The sequence below is a fragment of the Molothrus aeneus genome, chromosome 2 (genome assembly GCF_037042795.1).
Source record: "Molothrus aeneus isolate 106 chromosome 2, BPBGC_Maene_1.0, whole genome shotgun sequence".
In the NCBI taxonomy this organism is placed as follows: Eukaryota; Metazoa; Chordata; class Aves; order Passeriformes; family Icteridae; genus Molothrus; species Molothrus aeneus.
Window position 1 is genome coordinate 115,041,709 of NC_089647.1, and position 18,671 is coordinate 115,060,379.

At 43.9% G+C, this 18,671-nt stretch overlaps 1 protein-coding gene across 1 annotated transcript in view; it reads left to right on the forward strand.

The window, feature by feature from the left end:
• HLCS (holocarboxylase synthetase) overlaps positions 1-18,671 on the forward strand; it is a 136,443-nt gene that overhangs the window by 112,470 nt on the left and 5,302 nt on the right. The window contains exons 7-10 of the mRNA XM_066545565.1: positions 8,589-8,656; positions 9,765-9,925; positions 14,264-14,378; positions 17,862-18,075. Of these exons, the coding sequence (XP_066401662.1) occupies positions 8,589-8,656; positions 9,765-9,925; positions 14,264-14,378; positions 17,862-18,075 (558 nt within the window). The remainder of the gene's footprint in view (positions 1-8,588; positions 8,657-9,764; positions 9,926-14,263; positions 14,379-17,861; positions 18,076-18,671) is intronic.

Genomic DNA, 18,671 nt, shown 5'->3' on the forward strand with positions numbered 1-18,671 from the left:
ATCCCTCTGCCCATCCTGGAGCCTCCTCTGGGCTCTCTGCAGCAGCTCCAGCTCCTCCCTGGGCTGGGCCCAGGCCTGGGGCAGCTCTGCAGGTGGGAAATCACCTGAGGGGCTCAGGGACACAATCCCCCCCTCACTGTGGGGTTCTGGGCTGGGGCAGGTCCAGATCTCATCCCCAGCACCCCCAAATCCTCCTCCCAGGCTGCTCCATCTGCTCGTCCCAGCCCCATCCCAGGGTCAGGACCTCACTCTTGGTTTTGTTGATCCTTTTGGTGTTCCCAGGCCCTGTCCCGAGGCTGTGTCACTTTCACTTTCTAGTGGGATGACCCACAATCTCTTGTTCCAAGGACTTTTAAGACTGAACTATCCAATGAAGAACTGACACCTGGATTATTTTCCCTTTTAACCCAATAACTGATCCCAAAGAGCTGCAATGGGGACTTTTCTGCCCAATTTCAAAATGCCACCCAAACCCATGGAGAAGAAGGAGGAAGAAGCACCATGAAGAACAAACCCAGGACCACACCCTGTGCCCTCCATCTTGCTTCCATCCACAACACACTAAAAACCCCAAACCCTCAATTTCTCACCAAGTGATGCACCTGCACTACTCTCTATAATCTATTTCACACTTTTGTGGATTCCAGTCTGTCTTGAAGTCTGGGAAACTTTCTCCATGGATGAGGGTCAGGGCACCCCAGAGCAGACAGACAAATATTTTTCACAGGGCAGTTCTCTTCTGCGCTGGGTTTGACCTCAGACAAGAAGGGCTGGATCTGGCTTTGATCAATGTGTTTATAAATTTTATTATAGCCTGAAGATTCTACTCTTACCATGTTATGATAAATATATTTCATTGCATCCTGGTAAATCTTCTGTTTCTCAAATCTTGGCACTCGAGTTGTATTTCCTAACAAAATCTGTTTCATTCCCATTTGTCCCATGTTCACTTTTGGCTTGGGGTAGCTTTTTCAAGCAAGGTTGTGGATTGAAAAGATTACTTACTAGATGGGGAAAAGTGAAATAAATTGTTCAAAACAGGACAAGTTTTTGCTTTTCAAATTAAAAATCGAAAGAAACTCCTAAACTCTCCTCACATCTGCCCTGGAAACGCCCTCCTTTGCTGTAACTTTGTGGTCTTGATGATATTCACAGAGAAACTGATTTACTGAATAAAGAAGTTCTTTAAGTTTGCAGTTTTGGAACATGACCAGTGTGTCTGAACCCAGGTTTCAAATTTTACTGGCATTTTGTTGGCAAACTAATTTTTTGGAGTCCTTTCTTATTTGGGTATGTTTCCTGACACCTCTGCCTGTATGGTGCTGTGTTTTAAAATTCTCTTTTTCTTTCTCTTTTTTTTCAAGAGGAAAAGCCTATAAACATAGACAAAGGACTAATTATAAAATAGCAGGTATAAAAATAGAGAGGCAAGAAAATTACCAGCTGAAAAATGCAATGAGCAGAGGAAAAAAGAAAAAAAAGAGGATTTCATGGTAGAGTTCTGTGCAGCAGGCCTTGATTCTCAAAGCAATTCCACCAGCAAAGCATGAACCATTCCCCATTTATAATACCATCATTTCAATCAAGCATGGGTGGTAAAAAAGAGGTGATTTAGGTGATTTAATCTTCCCTTCTGCCCCCTGGCATCTCTTGCTGCAGCTTTCATTTCTGGAGAGCTGAAAAACATCTCAGGAGGCTCTGCCCAGCTGCCAGCCCTCCTCCATCCTGCATTTCCCCTGGAACTGAATTGTTATTATTGCCCTGCTGAAGGATTTACCCAGCCAGCCCAAGGCTCTGGGAGCTCCTCACCCACGTCATCCGTTCAGGAGAATATTCCTTGCTGGAAATGCCCTGTCTAGTTCAGGACAATCTTCTTTTTGTAGCATTTCTTGAGGGAACAAGGAACCAGCTGTGCAAGGTTGCAGTGCTTTTTTAGCTTTCCCCATGGCTGGGATATTGTAATCCCTTTAATGCTTTTCCTCGCTGGTGCAGGACTTTGGTGTATCCAAGGAGTTCAAGGAGAATTTGACATTAAATGGCCCTTTCTGTGCTGACTTTGCTGTGGGGGAACCCACTAGAAAGTGAAAGGAGCAGTGAATTTTTGCATTAGAACAGAAGAGTGCATTCATGTCAAGAGGCATTCTGGTAAATGTTTTTTTGGGTTTTTTCTTGCTGGATTTAGGCGCAGTTTTAAGTGAGATTTCTGTCATTTAAATCAGCCTGCGTTGGATTAACAGCTGAGGTGTTCTCCTTGTCTCAGCTGGGGGAGCCAATCTTCTGGGAGCACCTGGTTGTGTGTAAAATGCCTTATGGAAAGTGGAGGATGGAGAAATGTAAATATTTAGGCTTGTTAGAGAGTGTGCAAATGGCTTTAGGATCCTGCCTTGATGGGATTCCAGTGACCACCACTAGGGCTAAATCACTGATTTAACAGTTACAATGGCTAATTTCTGTTAAATTTAACAGTTACAATGGTTAATTTCTATTAAATCGCTGATTTAACAGTTACAATGGTTGATTTCTGTTAAATCACTGATTTAACAGTTACAATGGCTAATTTCTGTTAAATTTAACAGTTACAATGGTTGATTTCTGTTAAATCACTGATTTAACAGTTACAATGGTTGATTTCTGTTAAATCACTGATTTAACAGTTACAATGGTTGATTTCTGTTAAATCACTGATTTAACAGTTACAATGGCCAATTTCTGTTAAATCACTGATTTAACAGTTACAATGGTTGATTTCTGTTAAATCACTGATTTAACAGTTACAATGGCTGATTTCTATTCAATCACTGATTTAACAGTTACAATGGCTAATTTCTATTCAATCACTGATTTAACAGTTACAATGGCTAATTTCTGTTAAATTTAACAGTTACAATGGCTAATTTCTGACTGATTTCAGCCAAACCTAAATGCCTGCTGGAAACACCAGGGATGCCAAGTTCCTGTGCATTTTCTGGAGTCAAGAATCCCTGAAGGTTTCTAGTCCAAACTCTTTTCTTTTCAGCAGAGTCAACAATGAATTCTGACCAGCTTGATAAAGGCTTTTTCCAGTCAGGTCTGGAAGAACTCCACATCCTATTCCAGAATTTGGTTATCCCCTCAGCCCAGTGTTACTCACTGGCTGGATGTGTGTGCCATCTCCTCCTCGATTCCCTCCTTTCCTTCACCTCTTATTAAACTGATGAAGACATTAAATAGGACTTGGAGAATGCCCTGAGGGTCTGCAGTTGTATCCAGCCCACAGCTGGAGCACAAACCAGGATTTTCAATCCCAGAATCCAGACCCTTTCTGCTCAAGGCTTGACTTGGATCCAGGGATGGAGATACTTTCCCTCTCAGTCTGGCACCACCCCGATGTTCTGACCATGAGGATGGGAGAGCTGGATGTGCCCTCAGCACTCGCAGATCCATCCCCTCTTCTCCCACCAACCTGACTGTGCCAAGATTGCCCAAGAGATTTATGAGATCAATTCTTTTCTACTGCTGGGGTCTCCTCTTCTCCCTGAGCCCTGTGTAAAGTCCTGAAGACTTTGCTGGTGAAGCCCTGGGCAAAGAATTCCTTGAGAGGCTCAGCCTGAGGTGTATCCACTGTGTTTTAGCCTCAGCCAGCTGAGACCCCACATTTTCCTCTCTTTTTTTCTTTTTTAAAAATTTTTTAATCACATTCCAGTAGAAGTTTTTGTTGCCTTTTTTTCCCCCCAATCTCTGATATAATTGAGCTTTCCATTCTTTGGACCATATTTCTGCATTTCTCCTTTTAATATTCCTCCTTGCTTCCATCTTTTTTGGACATTTTTTACACTCTTGGGTTCCCTTTTTTAGCCAGAGCAGCCTCTGTTCACGTCCTTATTTTCCTCAGGATTGTGACAGGGTTATTTTGCGGGGGGGAATTTGTAAAGATCAGATCTTTTGAGCTCCTTTGCCCCTCAGAGATGTCACCCATAAAATCCCATCTACCAGGTACCCAAATAAACCGAATGCAGAGTTTGTTCGTCCTCAAAACTTTCCTACATTTCCTGGTTTGGTGGCTTTTAGCGATTCCCAGTGTGGTGTCACTCACAGAAACTGCTGCTTTGGGGTCAGTAACAACATTTATTTTATATTTGATAGAATCACAGAATGCTTTGGGTTGGAAGGGACATCCAAGATTGTCCAATTTCATCCATGGCCTTGGGCACTGCCAGGGATCCAGGGGCAGCCACAGCTGCTCTGGGAATTCTTTCCAGGGCCTTCCCACCTTCCCAGAGAAATATTTTTTCCCAATATCTAATCCAAACCTACTCTCATTCATGGTGTCTTCTCCTCTAACTGTGGCCCACCAACCTAAATAATTCTGGAATTCATTGACTTGACTAAAATTGAAAGGGTTTGGGTTTTGGGGTTTTTTTTTTTTTGGGATTTCTTTGGTGGGTTTTTTGGGTAGTTTTTTGGGGGGGGGGTTGGGTTTTTGGGTTTTTTTGTGTTGCTTTTACAATACTCTCTAAACAACCTCTTTGAGAGTTGAGATTTTCAGGCAAGGAACTCAAAGGGAAAGGACAAATCTGCCCATAACTCTTGTGCCCAGGTATTTGAACATCTGGAATGCTCTGCTGGCTGTGGTAATGCCTCTGCAATACTGTAACACAGCAGGATGCTTTAATGAGAGTTTCAACCTTAAACCCACAACTTCAATGAAATTTATAGCTGTTAACATTAGTCAAACGTGGTTTGGGGGGTTTCAGTTCCCATTTTATGTTCATGTAGGATGAAAAGTCGTTGTGTTGGCAGGAGAGTCCTCCTTACACTTGGAATTTCTGTAAAATAATTAAATATTGTTTATTACTCTTGTCAGCGCTCATAATATGCACTACAGGGTGGGGAGGAGGGTATTTGTATAAAAAACTGTGCTAGAACCTCTCACTATTTCAGCTGAATGCCAAAAGTGCCTTGCTCACATTTTGGAAAATACCACAAAAATGTTGAAAAAAAAGAAAAGTTTACATAAAATTCCAGGATCATCTTCTATGATCATATAGATGTCATCTGATATTCTTCCTGATGGGTAAATTTATTTAATCTTGTATCTCATTCTGGTTTTTGGAATTAATACACAGAACATGATGGTTAAAGAGCACAAAAAGAAGAAAAAAAAATTAAAAAAGATAACTTCTTGAAGGAAAATATTTCATGGAGGGGGGGAAATGTGGTGTGCACTGTGATTAAGCCACTCTGCAGAAAAATGAAATTGTTAAGCCTGCAACTGATTAAGTTGAAAGAGAAGAAGGGAAGTCAATATGTAAAAAAGTGCACGTACAGTTAATCTTTCTGGTAAGGAAAATCCAAGTTGTTTCTCCCAGAGAAGAACAAAACCCCACCAAACTAACAAGCACACACCATGCTCAGAGCTCTGAGGCTGAGGGAAGGCAGGCAGGAGGCTGTGTGGAGAATTTTATTATCATTGCCTTCATGTTAATTCCAGCACAATCTCAGGAAGCAGTAAAAAAATCATTCTGTGTGTCTCTCGGTGCATCAGCCTGGGAATTAACAACTTCCCCATGTTGTGTCCTTTAAAGAATTTCTTTGTGACCCTTGAAAGTCCAGCCTCAGCCTGTGCATGTAATAAGTTGTTACCTGCTGCCAAGTCTCCAAGAGCTGCATCATCTGTTCTCCTAATTGTATCTCTTTGGTGCAGAAGCCTGTGTTTTGCATTCCTAATTAGCTTTTTTCCTACTCTGTTTATTTTCCTCCCCTCATGGCAGCACATGATTTTTATTTTTCTTTTTTCATTACTTCAAAACAGATACATGAATGGAGGAGCAGCAGAAATCCATGTGTTTCAACAAAGCCTGTAATTTCCTCCTAACTGTGTGTCCAAGTTTAAATTGGATTTTTATGTTGCAAAAACATGGAATTGGTGTTGTAATCAGGCTGCTCCCAGAAGACAGGGATAAAACCTCCAGAGCTTTGGGGGATTTTCCCCCTGAGGGGCTGGAGTGTGTCCAGGGAAGAGAAGGATCTGGAAAACAAATCCTGGGAGGAGCAGCTGAGGGAGCTGGAGAGGCTGAGCCTGGAGCAAAGGGGATCAGGGGGAGCTCATTGCAGGAGGGGCAGTGAGGGAGGATTGGGGAAAGCGAAAGGAGGAGAGGAAATGGCCTCAAATGGCACCAGGGCAGGCTCAGGTTGGAGACGGGGACAGAAAATTTCCCTGGCAGAGTGGTCAGGCCTTGGGCTGAGCTGCCCAGGGAGGTTTGGAGTCACTGGAATTGTCCCAGAGCAGTCTGGATGTGGCCTTGGGGACAGGGATTGGGGTGATGCTGGTGGGGCTGGGTGATCCTGGAGGTCTTGATGATCCTTCCTGCCTTGATGGTTCTGAGATTTAGTATCAAGAGGTAAAATTTACTTCTAAAGGTGGTAGGTAGGTGGGCCTGGTCTCAGCATGTGATCCCCAATGTCCAGAGGAGACAATTCCCAAGGTGTGTTCCATGGAAGGTGACTGGCAAAGAGATTTTCTGGCTGTTGGCCCTCGATGGCATCTCCGTGACTCAGGAATAATGGGGAAAACATTGTGGGGCCTGGTCCAGCTCCTGCTGCTTTGTGTGTCCCTACCCATGGCAGGGGATAGAACTGGATGATCTTTAAGGTTCCTTCCAAGCGAAACCATTCCAAGATTCTGTGATTTGTATTTAGCAAAGACATTTGTGATCCAGACTTTGCTTGGGATTTCCAATAACCTCATCACCATGAAAGCAGAATCCCAGAATCCCAGAATCCCTGGGTTGGGAGAGACCTTCAAGGCCATCGAGTCCAGCCCAGCCCCAACCCCTCAACTGAACCCTGGCACCCAGTGCCACATCCAGGCTTTGTTAAACACACCCAGGCATGGGGACTCCACCACCTCCCCGGGCAGCCATTCCAGAACTTTCTCACCCTTGCTGGAAAAAACATTTTTATAACATCCAACCTAAACTGATTTAGGCATTTGAAAGATGCTCTGAAATCTCTGAGTTTCTTGCATTTTGGTGCTGCCACAGCCCCAGGAGCTGCTGATGTCCCATTTATCAGCCTGTGGAGCAGGAGCAATGAAAGGTTCCTCATCTCAGCACAAAGAATTGTGTCTCTGTGGGACACTCACAGCTCCTCTTTGCTGCTCCTGCACCTCTCGATTGCAGAGCTTGAAACACCTCCCAAACCCATCTGAAATTCAGGGGAAATTGGTTTTCTCAGCTGTTACAGAGATGGGGCAACTGAGAGGTGTTTTGAAAGATTTTATTCTGAGTCTTGAATAGTGACATAAAAGAGATGTAAAACAATGCCATTCCATCAGAAGCCAATCTATTTCTTAATTCCAATACTTTATAAATGTTTATATTTAAACTTATGAACTATTATGTATTTAAACTTAATAACTTCTACCACACAATAGTAGTATTACTTCTAACACCAATTACCTGCATTTTTTCCTTACATGGCCTTACTACAATACATCTTTCACAGTTCTAATTCTCTAAAATACCTAATCATTTTACAAAACCATATTTTAAATCTTACTTACACCTTATCTCAGTATTTACATACAAATATACATCACTATGTAAACTTTCTAGCAAATTTTAGAAATTCTTCACAAATCCATTTCTCACAGGAAATCATTGTGAATGGTGCTTTTTTCTCTGATTTGAGCTGCCCTTACCCCTGAGACAAGATTGCTTTTATAGGAATGAACAACATGGTGTTTGTGCCTGTGGGAGAAGCAGATTTGTGGGCTAGACATCCCTTTTTGGGCTTACCTCACAAGCAACATCTTGAATATGTTTTATCTCTGAAATAACCCTGAAAATGTGAAATGGAGGAGGATCATGGTGCAGTTCAGATCTGTTTAAAAGTGGCTTGAACAAAGTTGTCACAGTAGGGTTTTTTCTTCTTTTCTTTTCTTTTTTTTTAATTTTATTTAAAGTGTAGCATTGACTCATTTGGTGGTGTTAAAGTGCACTTTCTACTTATCCCCAGAGGAAAGTTAGTATTCTTTTAGGTGAAACTATTTTAAAAGCAGAACACAAGCCTAAAATAAGCCAGTGTTCTCTAGAGCTCTCAGAAGGTGTAGATTTATTTACTGTAGTTAAATCATAATTAGTTCTCAGGGGATAGTGTATCTTTTAAACTGCTTTATTGCCACCATATTGGTTTTCTAAATAATCAGAAACTGCTGCTCTTATATTTTGTAGTATGACCAAAAATTCGCTGTAAGTAGAAACAAATGTTTGGAATTGCTGGTTGTCACTTGCTGAAGATAGGGACACCCAAAGAATGAGCATTTGAGGGAGAAGTGAAGAAATACAAAACCTGGGTTATCAGAACTCAAATGAACTGTAGCTCTGACTCATTTCAGAGAAAATAATATTTTACATTATCGTTTTTCAGCCAATCATTTTTTAATATTCTAATGGGTTTGGTTCAGGACTAAATGTTAACTGAAAAAAATGGTGGTGCAACGTTAACATAAAATATTACCTGATATTTAAGCCTTGATTTTCATGAATGTAGCTTAGTGTTGCAGCTGATAAGCATGTGGGGTTTTTGGTTTTTTCCCTAATTGGCAGGTTAATGTTCGAGTTGCCTGAGGAGATGGGTTTAATAGCAGTGGCTGTTCGACAAACACAAGGGAAAGGTGAGTAAATCTCCTTGTTTTATTCATAAATGTGTATTAAATACACAAAATAGGACATTTTAAGCTGCATTATGAGCATTTTTTGATAATATAATCCATAGAATAAGCCTGTCCTCTTCTCCTCCTGCTCAAACTGTGGATTCAAACTCAAAACCCAAAAGTTAATAAGAGACCAAAGTAAACATTTTCAGGATGTTTGGTGGCTTTTGCAGAAATGATTTAATGGTCTCCTGGTTCCTGCCAAAAAAGTTTTGCCAGTCACAAAAGCTGCCATCACTACACTGAGTGTAACACAAGTCAGAGCTCCAGATGAGAACTGAAACTGGGTTAGCTGGAGCAGGACTGGGGCTTGACTTGCTCTGAGATTGAGTCTGAAGGACCTGCCTGAGCAGATCAATGTAAGCAAGTCGTGTTTCCTGCCCAGAAAAATGCTGGCACTTCTTTGAAAGCCACATTTATTCTGCTGCAAGAGCAGAGTGTGTGGCCCAAGAAGCTTTTTCTGAGCACAAATCCATGAAAAGATGATTCCCTGCTTGCAGTGCAGGGTGGCTCAGAGTTTGGGTGCATTTCTGGGTGCACACAGAGCATTTTCAGAAATGCTTTTCCACTTGAGCAAAGCAAGATCTTTAAAATGTGTCTGTCAGCAGAGACCAGGAAAATCCTGGAAGCAGGGGATTTAGGACATGCTGGGAAATTGAGCAGCAGCTTGTCCTGCAGAACCTCAGAGCAGAATTCTAGAATGGCCTGGGTTGGAAGGGACCTTGAAGATCATCTTGTTCCACCCCCTGCCACACCTTCCACCAAACCAGGTTCTCAGAGCCCCTTCCAACCTGGCCTTGAACACTTACAGGGATACAGCAATATTTTAAAAACTCCAATATTTTTTTTAAGAAAAAGCTTTGCACTTTAACCCTTTTTCTTTCAAAATTAGTTTGGAAAACTCCATTAAAGGAACTTTTGGTGCATTCTTGGATGGATACATTTGAAGCTTTCTCTTTAGTTATCTCTGTCTTTAGTTATCTTTTGTTATCTACATTCACAAGGTGATCTTTTTTATAAAAATGTTCTTGTCCTGAGTTGAAGTTCCCCTTTTTCCTCTCATGCCCAGGTCGTGGTGGGAACGTTTGGCTCAGTCCCATGGGCTGTGCCCTGTCCACTCTGCACATCTCCATCCCTCTACATTCCAACCTGGGCCAGAGAATTCCTTTCATCCAGCACCTGGTGTCCTTGGCAGTGGTAGAGGCAGTCAGATCCATCCCAGGATATGAGGTATGTCCTTCTAACTCATCTCAAAATTCCTCCTTCCATTTCCAGGAAATTCAGATTTTTGCTGGGCCTCTTCTGTGTGTAATGGCTGAATGTATAATTCAGTTCTTTAAAAGAATCTAAACTTAACCTTCCTCATGTTTGATTATTGATATGTTTGGAGAAATCCAATATCCAGAGGATGAATGTTCTTTTACAGAGCTGATCAAATGCACTGCACTCATTTCACTCTTAATCTTATGAAACTTAAGCCTCAATCCTCAGCAGTAAAGAAAAAGTCAATTTTGTTTGCCCAACAATGGAGCTGATTTGTTTTGATTTTGAAGGAGAATAAGGAGGAGGGAAAAATGAATAAAACTGACAAATCCTTTTCTGCTTTTTCGTTGGTGCTGTTTCAGTGGTCACTTTATCCCTTTTAAAGGATTTTTCCAACCCTTGTTTAAGGTTGAAAACTGATTTCTAAAGCAAGAGCTGAGGAGAATTGCTCTCGAGAGGGAATCAAGTGTCCTGTCATCAGTATTAAAATGAAGAACCAGTCTTCTTTACCACCTCATATATCTCCTTTTTAATGTTACCATTTCCTAATATTTGCTAACTATAAAACTTTGGTATTTTACAGAAGTAGTTAACTAAAGCATATGTTTCCTATATTACAGAAAATCAATGACTTATACACATTTACACATGAACTTTATTATAGTGGCACCCAGTAGCTTTGCTGGAGTTTAGGGTCTGTCAGCCTTTCTATTAAAACCTTCTAAATTCAGTGCTTCATAACCTGACTGGAAAAACAAAATGCTTCAGGCTAAAATTTGCAATATAAAATATTTGGCTGGAGTGGATAATTTGACCACTTAAAAACAAAGGGACAAGGGTTAGTTTTATAAAATATGGGGATGACTGGGGAAGGAGCTGATTTATGAATGGAGGTGGTTTTGCTCCTGTGTGCCTGCCCTGATGTAGTGTGGCATTTTTTAATTTTATTCCATTCAAGAGGAAAAAGGTGACTGAAGTTCCAAATATTGATGTAAAAAATGTGGATCGATAATGGGTGTACTGTACTGGGCATATGGAGAGTAAAGAGTGACCAGGGCAGATCTGCTGAACCTGAGGGGACATCAGCCCTGGGCAGGGGGGCAAAACAGAGTTAAAGGTTTAGAATCAATGATGTTACAGCAAGAAAATGTTAAAAATTATCAAAAACTCAGTGCTTGAACTTCCCCTTTGCACTCAAGGTCTTGCAAGGCTTTTCTGTATGTCCATGTCATACCAACTGCAGCAGCCACAAACAATGGGATGATCTGCAGAGTGATGGAATCATGGAATGGGTTGGGTTGGAAGGGATCTGAAAGATCATCCCAGCCCTGCCATGGCAGGGACACCTCGCACTGTCCCAGGCTGCTCCAGCCCCAGTGTCCAGCCTGGCCTTGGGCACTGCCAGGGATCCAGGGGCAGCCCCAGCTGCTCTGAGAGAAAAAAAAAAGATTTTTTTCCCCCCCGGCATCCAAACTTGTAATTTTTCAGTGGGAGCCATTCCCTGGGTGCTGTCCCTGCATCCCCTGGAAATTGTCTCTCTCCAGCTTTCCTGGGGCTCCTGCAGGCCCTGCAAGGCCACCCTGAGCTCAGCCCAAAGCTTCTCCTGTGCAGGTGAACAATCCCAGCTGTGCCAGCCTTTCCTCCCAGCAGAGCTGCTCCAGCCCTCTGCTCACCCTGGTTCCAAGAGGTCCATGGCTCAGTTTATCAGCCACTCATGGCTTTTAGGATGGCCACAATCACTGACTCTGCTGAACCAGCAGAAACCAAGGCTTTGGTGTGGGTCCTCCCAGAGCAGATCCGAGGGCTCGGCTGGAAGTTCCCTTGTCAGATGTTCATGCTGAGGATGCAAATGGGCTTTAAATCAAGAGGATGCTTTGTTCTCCCATTCTGAGAACAGCAGAGTCTCTCTAGTGAGGGAAGACAAGAATTGCTCCATTTCCAGCATATTTTGTGACATTTTGTGTGGTACCTGGTGAACACACTCCATGGCAAAGTCACATGTGGCATTCACATTTTCTGAAAAATCCCTTTACCCAGAATTTTTCTCCTGGGAAGCTGAGAAGCCTCAGAGAAAAAGAAAACCAATTCCTATCTCATTTGCTTCTCCTGTGTTGTGCTCACATGTGGAATGTGTTTGGAGATTGTTCACCCACAGGTGATTGTTCCATTGCATTCTTCTGGGAGTTGTTTTCACTCTTTGGCCAATCAGGGCCAGGCTGTGTCAGGACTCTGGAGAGAGTCAGGAGTTTGCATTATTATCTTTTTAGCCTTCTGTCTGTGTCCTTTCTGTATTCTTTAGTATAGTTTAGCAGAGCATTCTTTAATATAATATAGTATCATAAAATAATAAATTAGCCTTCTGAGAACATGGAGCCAGGTTCATCATTCCTTCCTTCATGGAGGCACCCCACAAATACAGCAGTGAGGAGAACACCCAGCTGCCTCAGCTGTTCTTGCTGCTTGTTGTCACTTCAGTCACAGAGCTACTGTCTGCTGTCTCACAGGTGTGTGTTTCCCCCTTTTGTCACTGAGAGCACCATTTCACTGTGTCATTCCTCCCATGTCTCCAGAGTCCCCTAAAATCCTTCCCCCAGTGCAGGGAGCCAAGTTCCTTTCCATAACGAATAGGAGCTGGTGATACTTTCCCTCAGAATGCTTTGATAGCAAAATCAGGTAGTATTTCCTGTCAGTGGACGTGTCATGGACTCCTCCCTGGCCTTTAAATCTGTCAGGAAAGTAGACACGGACCCAGGTGCAGCTTTCACACATCCTGTAAAGGGATTTCTGCCCCTACAATAGGAGGGAATGCGACTCCTGTAGGCCTGGAGCACCTCCCCTGATTTGCCCCCGGGGATGCAGCAGCCATGGGCAGTGTTTCAAGCTGCAGGAAGCACATTTGCTTTCTTTTTGTGTTTAAGTAGCCAGTGCAAAGCTCAGCTCAGCCCCGTGGTTTCAACAAAAGCTGCTCTGTGGGGCTGGGATATTGTCACTGCTCAGTTTGTGTTTCCAGCAGGGACAGCCTTGAACCATTTCTGTGGTTGGGAACTGGGATTTCTCCTGTCTGCTGAATTTCCTTTCTGAAATTCAGGATGTCACTGTCTCTTTGGCTGCTACTGATGCCTTGAGAAGGCTGAGAAAGAGCAGAGGCTGGGCAGAGCTACAGAATAAAGCAGGGATTGATTCAAAGCATCTCCTCCATGGATGCACCTTGGGCAGCACCAGAGCCCAGCCAGGGCTGCACCCAAGATGAACCAAAATGGCCCCAAAATGCACGGCCGGGCACGGGGTCTGTCCCTGGGATCAGTTCTGCTCCATTTGCATCTTGCAGTTCATTGTCCCATTCCAGCTTTAGCCCCTGCAGTCCCACCCTGCTTGTTTTTCTCTCTCCAGCCCACGGGGTTTGTGCTCTGGGGCTGAGATTTGGATCATTTGTCCTTGGTGCCCAGCTGGAGCAGGAATTGTTTTGTCTCCCTGCTCTGTGCACAGAGCTCACCATCCCAGAATGTGAACCCAGCCCCACACACTGAAGCAGCACAGAACCTGAAAAATAGAAAAGCTCAAACCTGAGGCATCAGTTCCTGCAAGGTTCCTCAGGCAGGGTTCCCTTTTCTGTAGCATTTGTGGAGCATTTCAGTAGATTCTCATTAAGAGGAGCAGCTGACAGCAGCATTTTGGGTGTGGTAAAAAGGCAGAGAAAATTCTCTTCCTCTGCCCCTGTCTCAGGTGATTCCCCACCTGCAGAGCTGCCCCAGGCCTGGGCCCAGCCCAGGGAGGAGCTGGAGCTGCTGGAGAGAGCCCAGAGGAGGCTCCAGGATGGGCAGAGGGATGGAGCAGCTCTGCTGGGAGGAAAGGCTGGCACAGCTGGGATTGTTCACCTGCACAGGAGAAGCTTTGGGCTGAGCTCAGGGTGGCCTTGCAGGGCCTGGAGGAGCCCCAGGAAAGCTGGAGAGAGACAATTTCCAGGGGATGCAGGGACAGCACACAGGGAATGGCTTCACGCTGAAAAATTACAGGTTTAGGTGGAATGTTGGGAAAAAAATCCTTCCCTGGCAGGGTGGGGAGGCCCTGGAATAGAATTCCCAGAGCAGCTGGGGCTGCCCCTGGATCCCTGGCAGTGCCCAAGGCCAGGTTGGACACTGGGGCTGGAGCAGCCTGGGACAGTGGGAGGTGTCCCTGCCATGGCAGGGGTGGCACTGGGTGGACTTTGAGGTCCCTTCCAACCCAAACCATTCCATGATTCTCTACAGATTATGGAGTCATGAATGAGCCATAAATGTCTCTAAATGTCTGCTTTTGTTTCTTTAGGACATTGAGCTGCGAGTGAAGTGGCCAAATGATATTTACTACAGTGACCTGATGAAGATTGGTGGAGTTCTGGTAAACTCAACACTCATTGAAACAACATTTCATATTCTCATTGGTAAATGTCTGTTTTGAAGCTTTTTTGGCTGATTTTTGGTTTTTTTCTGGAGGATTTTGTTATCAGTGTCTGTATCAGTAAAAATGGCAACGACAAGAACAAATAATGACAGCAGGCATAAGGAAATAAAGCACAACATTCAATCCAGAGGAAGCACAAAAAGTAAATGTTTTCATTCTTCTTAATAATTCCATATGCCTGACAAGTAAAACATAAATGCAGGCATCTGGATTGGTGTAGGAGAGTTCAAAGGAAGAGCATTACATGGGAGAGGGAAATTGTCCTCCTTGATTTATTGCAAAACCAGTGGAATATACTGAAAACTCCATCCTTTTTTCCCAATTTATGGATTTTTTGGGACATGTCAAATAGTTAAATGAAGAACATGCCTTTTAAATCAAAAGAGCTACATGCACAGAGTAATGTTTTTTCATTTTTTAATTATTGAGATATTTTTGTCATCTCTAGTCTGATTATCATCCTGCTCTGTGATAAGGAAGTTTTCCCCTAAGCATCCCAGATCTGCTCAGAAACCTGCCAGATTCTGGTTCCAAAAGTAATTAATTGTCTCTGCTGTGTCTAAAAAATTGAAAGAAAATTCCGTAGCAAGTCTAAAAGGGTAAAGAAAAAAATGATATTTGCTATTTGAATATAGCACAAGTAAATATCCTGCAAAGATGGAGTGGTCATGACGTTGTTTCTGTCAAAGTTCTGTGATTTTAGAGGTGCAAGGTAGAAAAGAGTTGAAGAAGTCACCTCCTTCTGTGAAACATGCCCAGACATGACATTTTCTGTTCCATTTTATACCTTCATTTTGTAAATAATCCACTTGAACAGAGTGGAAATTGCACAGAAACTTAAGAAATCTCTCTGTGCCCCTTCAGCCATTTACAACTTCCATGTTTTCCTACAGCCTGGTTAACACAAGAAAAGCAGGAATACATCCAAAAATAGTTCATTATATCAAATATCTCTTTAAGCACTTCACATATTTGGTTTGGACCTTTCCATTCTTACCCTAAACATGAAAATACTCCAATTCAAACGGAGACTTTCTGTATCCATTCTCTCTGATACCCATCTGGAAGGCCTGAGGTATAGATAAATGTCCATTTTCATCAGTCTGTTTTCAGCTGGAAGCTTTTCAAATTGAAACTTCCTTGCTCCGTATGAATCCAAGGATGTTTTCCATCGTTCCAGTGCTGTGTCTCACTGGGAGTCCTAGAGGGGCCTCATGACACTGAAGCGTTGGGATTGGTAGGAGTGATGGGATCCAGCTTCCCCAGCAGGAAAGGTGTGTCAGGTCCATCTCCTCTTTTCCAAAGGAGCCTTTCCTAGACAGAATTCCAGGATCCCTGAGGTTGGAAAAGCCCTCCCAGCCCGTGGAGTCCCAGCTGTGCCCACCTTGTCCCCAGCCCAGAGCACTCAGTGCCACCTCCAGGCACCGAACTCACTCTTTGCATGGCATTCCTCAGAATCTCCCATATATGAGGATAAGGATGGAAACCATTTGAGCTGGGCTCGGTCTCTTTCTCCGGGCAACAACCGACAGAGCAAGAGGACACAGTCTCGAGCTGCGCCAAGGGAGATCCAGGCTGGAATTAAGGAGGAAGTTTTTCACAGAAAGAGCGGTCAAATACTGGAATCATCCACCCAGGGAGGTGGTGGAGTCACCATCCCTCGGTGTGTTTAAAAAAAGCCTGGATGTGGCACTGGGTGCCACGATCCAGCTGAGGTGTTAGAACACGGGTTGGACTCAATGATCTTGAAGGTCTCTTCCAACCTAGAAATTCTGTGATTCTGTAATGATGGAAATCAAGGATCATCTCTGTGGCTTCCCTGCTCTGAGGAGGAGCTCAGGAGAGTAAGATCAGAGACAAACCTGCATTTTCATTGCTCAAACGCTGCAGGTGACAACGCTTCACGCCGAGACTTTCAAACACAGTTTGGAAAAAAAGAAAAATAAACCAACCAAAACCCTTTTCTTTCCAATTTGGGATTTAAAATTGAAGAACTTCACGGTTCCAGTGGAATGCAGGGGGCAGCCAGCGAGCACGAGCAGCAAACCCTGCTCTGCCTCTGCTCAGGCACGTCCAGCTCCTCGTGGATCCACCACTGGAACATCCATCAGCCACAGCAGCACTGCTGAACGCTCTCTTCGCCCGTGGGCACTGCCCAGGTGCCCCCAGAGCCCCGAGCACCTTGTGGCTTTCCAGTTTCCTGGCTGCCTTTCCCCCCTTGCCGTGTTCGTCCCCAGGTGCTGGGGCTTCAGCCGAGCTCCTTGTCCCAGGGTGGCTGCTGTGTCCCACTTTTTGGGTTGCTGAGCAGTGATCCTGATGGACCCCAAGAGCCTGTGACCCCTCAGTGGGGTCTCTGTTCCCTCACACTGGGGTGCAGATGGCTGAGTTGGGATTTGCTGGCACAGCTCGTTGCATTTTCCAGTTCATTTTCCTTTATCTCTTTCCAATAACCCATTTCAGCTCATTTCCACAGGACTGGTGTGTTGGGATCCCTGTGCCTTGTTTGTGTTCATTCCCTGACTTGTTAAAAGTCCCAAACTCCTTTTCACTGAAGGAATCCTTCTCAAAGTTAACACAAATTATAAATTATTAACAGCAAATTTACAAATCAAGACATCTGCACCTCCTTGCAGATGGAGCTGCATCATGTCCAAACCTGATTGACAGACAGGGAGTTTTACCCCAAATGTCTGAGGGAAGAAAAAAAAAAAAACAAACCCAAATTATTAGGAGAAAAAAATAAACAGGTAATACAATATAGTTCTTTACATCCCTGGAAGGCTGTTCCTGCAGGCTGCAGAAAAGGCCCCAAGAGCCATATTTAAACAAGGGAGGCATTCTGCCAACTCAGAATTTGGGAATTGCAGCTGGAGAAATCTCAGCGAGAGGCTTGAGGCTTCTAAAGGATATGCTGTGGTGAGATAGATTAGGCAAACTGGAGTCTTACAAAGTTAAAATCAAATCTTCTGGGCTTTCCTGAGCAAGCCAAACGAGGCTTATCAGCTGAGTGCAAAGTCTGGGGTTTTGGAAAGGGCACTGAGCTCACTGCAGGAAGCAGAAAAGGTCTCTGAGCTGAGTTTTAGACTGGGAGATAAAAACTCCATCTTAGGCTGGGATCAGTTGTTCTCTGAGTGGGCTGAGGACCTTCCAGGGAGCACAGGAATGTCTCACATGGATGGTTCTGGAGCCAGGGTGCAGTTTGTTGGGGTGTGGGTGGAAGGCTCTGCTGGATTTGCCTCTCTAACTCTGAGGAGGAATTTTGAGGACAAAGAGCAAAATCTGAGCTGAGAAATTGTAATTATAGGAGAAGGAAGATCCAAAGGTGTAAGAGGCTGAATGAAACCAGCTGTGGGAGCCATCCTGAGTGAGGGATGATTGTAGGGAGCAGGTGAATTAAGTGCTGGCTGTGATGGTAACAAAGAGTTTGTCTCTTTGATTGTGTCCTCCTCTTTGTCCTCTGCAGGCTTTGGGTTTAATGTGAATAACAGCAACCCCACCATCTGCATCAATGACCTCATTGCAAAGTTTAACAGGGAAGAGGGGACAGAGCTGAAGCCTCTGAGTGCAGATTGCCTCATTGCAAGGACTGTGACTGTGCTGGAGAGGCTCATTGAGGTGTTCCAGGAGAAGGGGCCCAATGGAGTTCTTCCCCAGTACTACAAGTATTGGGTACACAGGTAAGAGTTCTCAAACTTTCTTTTCATAAAATTGGTGGAAGAACTCATGGGTAATTTGTCTTTTTCCACAAAATTCCCCTTAATATGAGTGAATAGTTTAAAATCCTCCCGAGCAGGGTGCACATTTTTAAGGGAGAATTAAAGCAGCACATAATAAATCAGTGATAGCTTGAGTTAAAGAATGCTTCCAGGTGTTTTAAATGTATCATCTCCAAACAAAGGCAATTTGGAATGATTTGGTTTGAGATGGATGAAGCTGCTGTACTTTTAGGAGGAAAAAAAACAACAGATTGTTTGGATTAACTCCAACTCTGTCCATTCCACAAAAGGAAATTAAAGCAGGTAGAAAATGCTGCTGAAATTCAGGCATTCACAGAACCAGTGAGGTGGGAAATGCAATATTCTGTTAGAGGGTGAAGCCTTTCCTGTGAGGGTGCTGAAGCCCTGGGAAACCCTGGCTCTCCCTGGAGTGCCCAAGGCCGGGCTGGACATTGGGGCTTGGAGCAGCCTGGCACAGTGGTGGAGGTGTCATGGTTGGAGTAGGATGATCTTTAAGGTCATTTCCAACCCAAACCATTCCATGACCCTTTTAATGA